General features: G+C 33.1%; 1 protein-coding gene across 1 annotated transcript; it reads right to left on the bottom strand.

Moving 5' to 3' along the window:
- Nucleotides 1-1690, bottom strand: LOC112463985 (exosome RNA helicase MTR4-like). The gene is made up of 3 exons (XM_025030724.1): nt 1256-1690; nt 526-1063; nt 1-433 (listed from the first exon to the last, which is right to left on the bottom strand). Exons 1-3 carry the CDS (start codon nt 1652-1654, stop codon nt 276-278), a joined length of 1095 nt encoding a protein of 364 aa, XP_024886492.1. The 5' UTR covers nt 1655-1690; the 3' UTR covers nt 1-275.
- Nucleotides 1691-1709: the final 19 nt, after the last annotated feature.

The raw sequence follows: 1709 nt of genomic DNA, 5'->3' as shown, positions 1-1709 counted from the left end.
AAAAAAAAAGTTTCTATATACGTATATTATATAATTTAAATTTCCAGGAATAAATTGTATTTCGAACGAATTCGATTTCGAATAAAAAACTGCCTTTGTTTATTATGTACGTATTGCAAATGGGCTATGTAAATAACGGGCAATATAATGGAATTCATATAGGGGTGTATAATTTAATAAGAACATACAAATCTAGATATATACATATATCTATATATATAAAACGAAAACAAACTTGTTACTCTATGAAAATAGTTTTATTCTTTTTTCCTGCATTATAAATATAAGGACGCAGCAAATACGATATCCCGTTTTATAAGTTTGATCGCCTCGCTAAATTTATTTTCTAGATCTGTATTTCCGATACCTTTTGCAGCTTGACATAATTGTCGAAGTACCTCCTCTAAACGTCGCATACACCTGATAATAGATCCTGAAACACGTGTTTTATGCATATATATGTCACGGAAAAATACTTGAGTTTATTATCATCACATCACTGAAATATGCTAATATATACATTACCTTCAAATATATCTGTCATTTTGCAAATTTGTAAGAATGTTGCGCCTTTACACCAAGCGTATATAACGTCCATTAAATACGGTTTGAATCTATCGACATATGCATCCTCGTCTAATTCCAGATTGGCCTCTGTCGATACCTTTGCTATTCGTCGAGCCAAGTCCTGCATCTGCCTAAGCGGACCACTTAATTCCTCTGTACTTTTAGGCATTTCGTTTGACTTTTCGTCACATACAAAACAACTGATTAACGCTACCATTTGTGGCACGCTCAAAGAATTAAAAAGACCATTAAAAATCATCTCAGTCATTAAAAGCTCATCGGCACCGTTCAGCTCGCAAGCTACACGTCCTTTCAATTCTATAACGTCCGCCGATGTGCAATACGCCATTCTCCTTAAAACTCGCTTTCTACATTTCAGTTCGTCCATTTGAAGTATCGACTTAGCCTGCTTAAACTCTTCCTTGGCTTGCTTAAGTTGCGTAGCCAATTCTTCCTTGTGCAAAAATTGTTCGTATAATACGTTTACATTGGGATCCTGTAAACAATCGAATTTAAAATGAAAAGTCATATTATTTGAAAAGCTGAATTAAAAGAAAAACATTTGACAAATTAAGATATTCCACATAATAAAAAGTTTTCAAAGCATTTATACAAGAAAGTATTTTAAATGCAAATATTTCAAGTACGTAAATATATTGCCACACACAATATAAAAACTATCTCTTACCTTATGCAAAGAATGTGCATATAATCTTTTCTCTAACACTTCAATTTTTTTGACAATATCTTTAAAAGCCTGATCCTGTATATGCATGTCTGTAATAGGGTTGAGTAACGGTAAATCTCCCGAGTATCTCTTTTTCACTTCTCGTATCGATTTCAGTACGCTCTTCCTATTATCAGGCGGCCTAAGATCCTTTTGATAATGTACTCTGATTGAACTGATTTGCGAAATTAAATTATGCAAAACAGGAACTACTTCCATTTCGCCTTCTTCACCATCGCGACATGGAATTGGATTGCCTTCTTTAGAATCTTTCGATAAGTGAAGTAAAACGTCAATGACAATAACAGTCTTGTCCTTTACTGGATTTTTCGGATTTTTCTTCTTAAAATTCACTACCATGCCCCAATCGAACGTTTCGTTTTCATTTTTCACCTATAATAACAATAATAATAAT

The sequence above is a fragment of the Temnothorax curvispinosus genome, unplaced genomic scaffold (genome assembly GCF_003070985.1).
Source record: "Temnothorax curvispinosus isolate PA1 unplaced genomic scaffold, ASM307098v1 QBEX01001484.1, whole genome shotgun sequence".
Lineage (NCBI taxonomy): Eukaryota > Metazoa > Arthropoda > Insecta > Hymenoptera > Formicidae > Temnothorax > Temnothorax curvispinosus.
The sequence above is the reverse complement of the archived record's forward strand: the minus strand, read 5'-3'. Positions and strand labels throughout refer to the sequence as shown.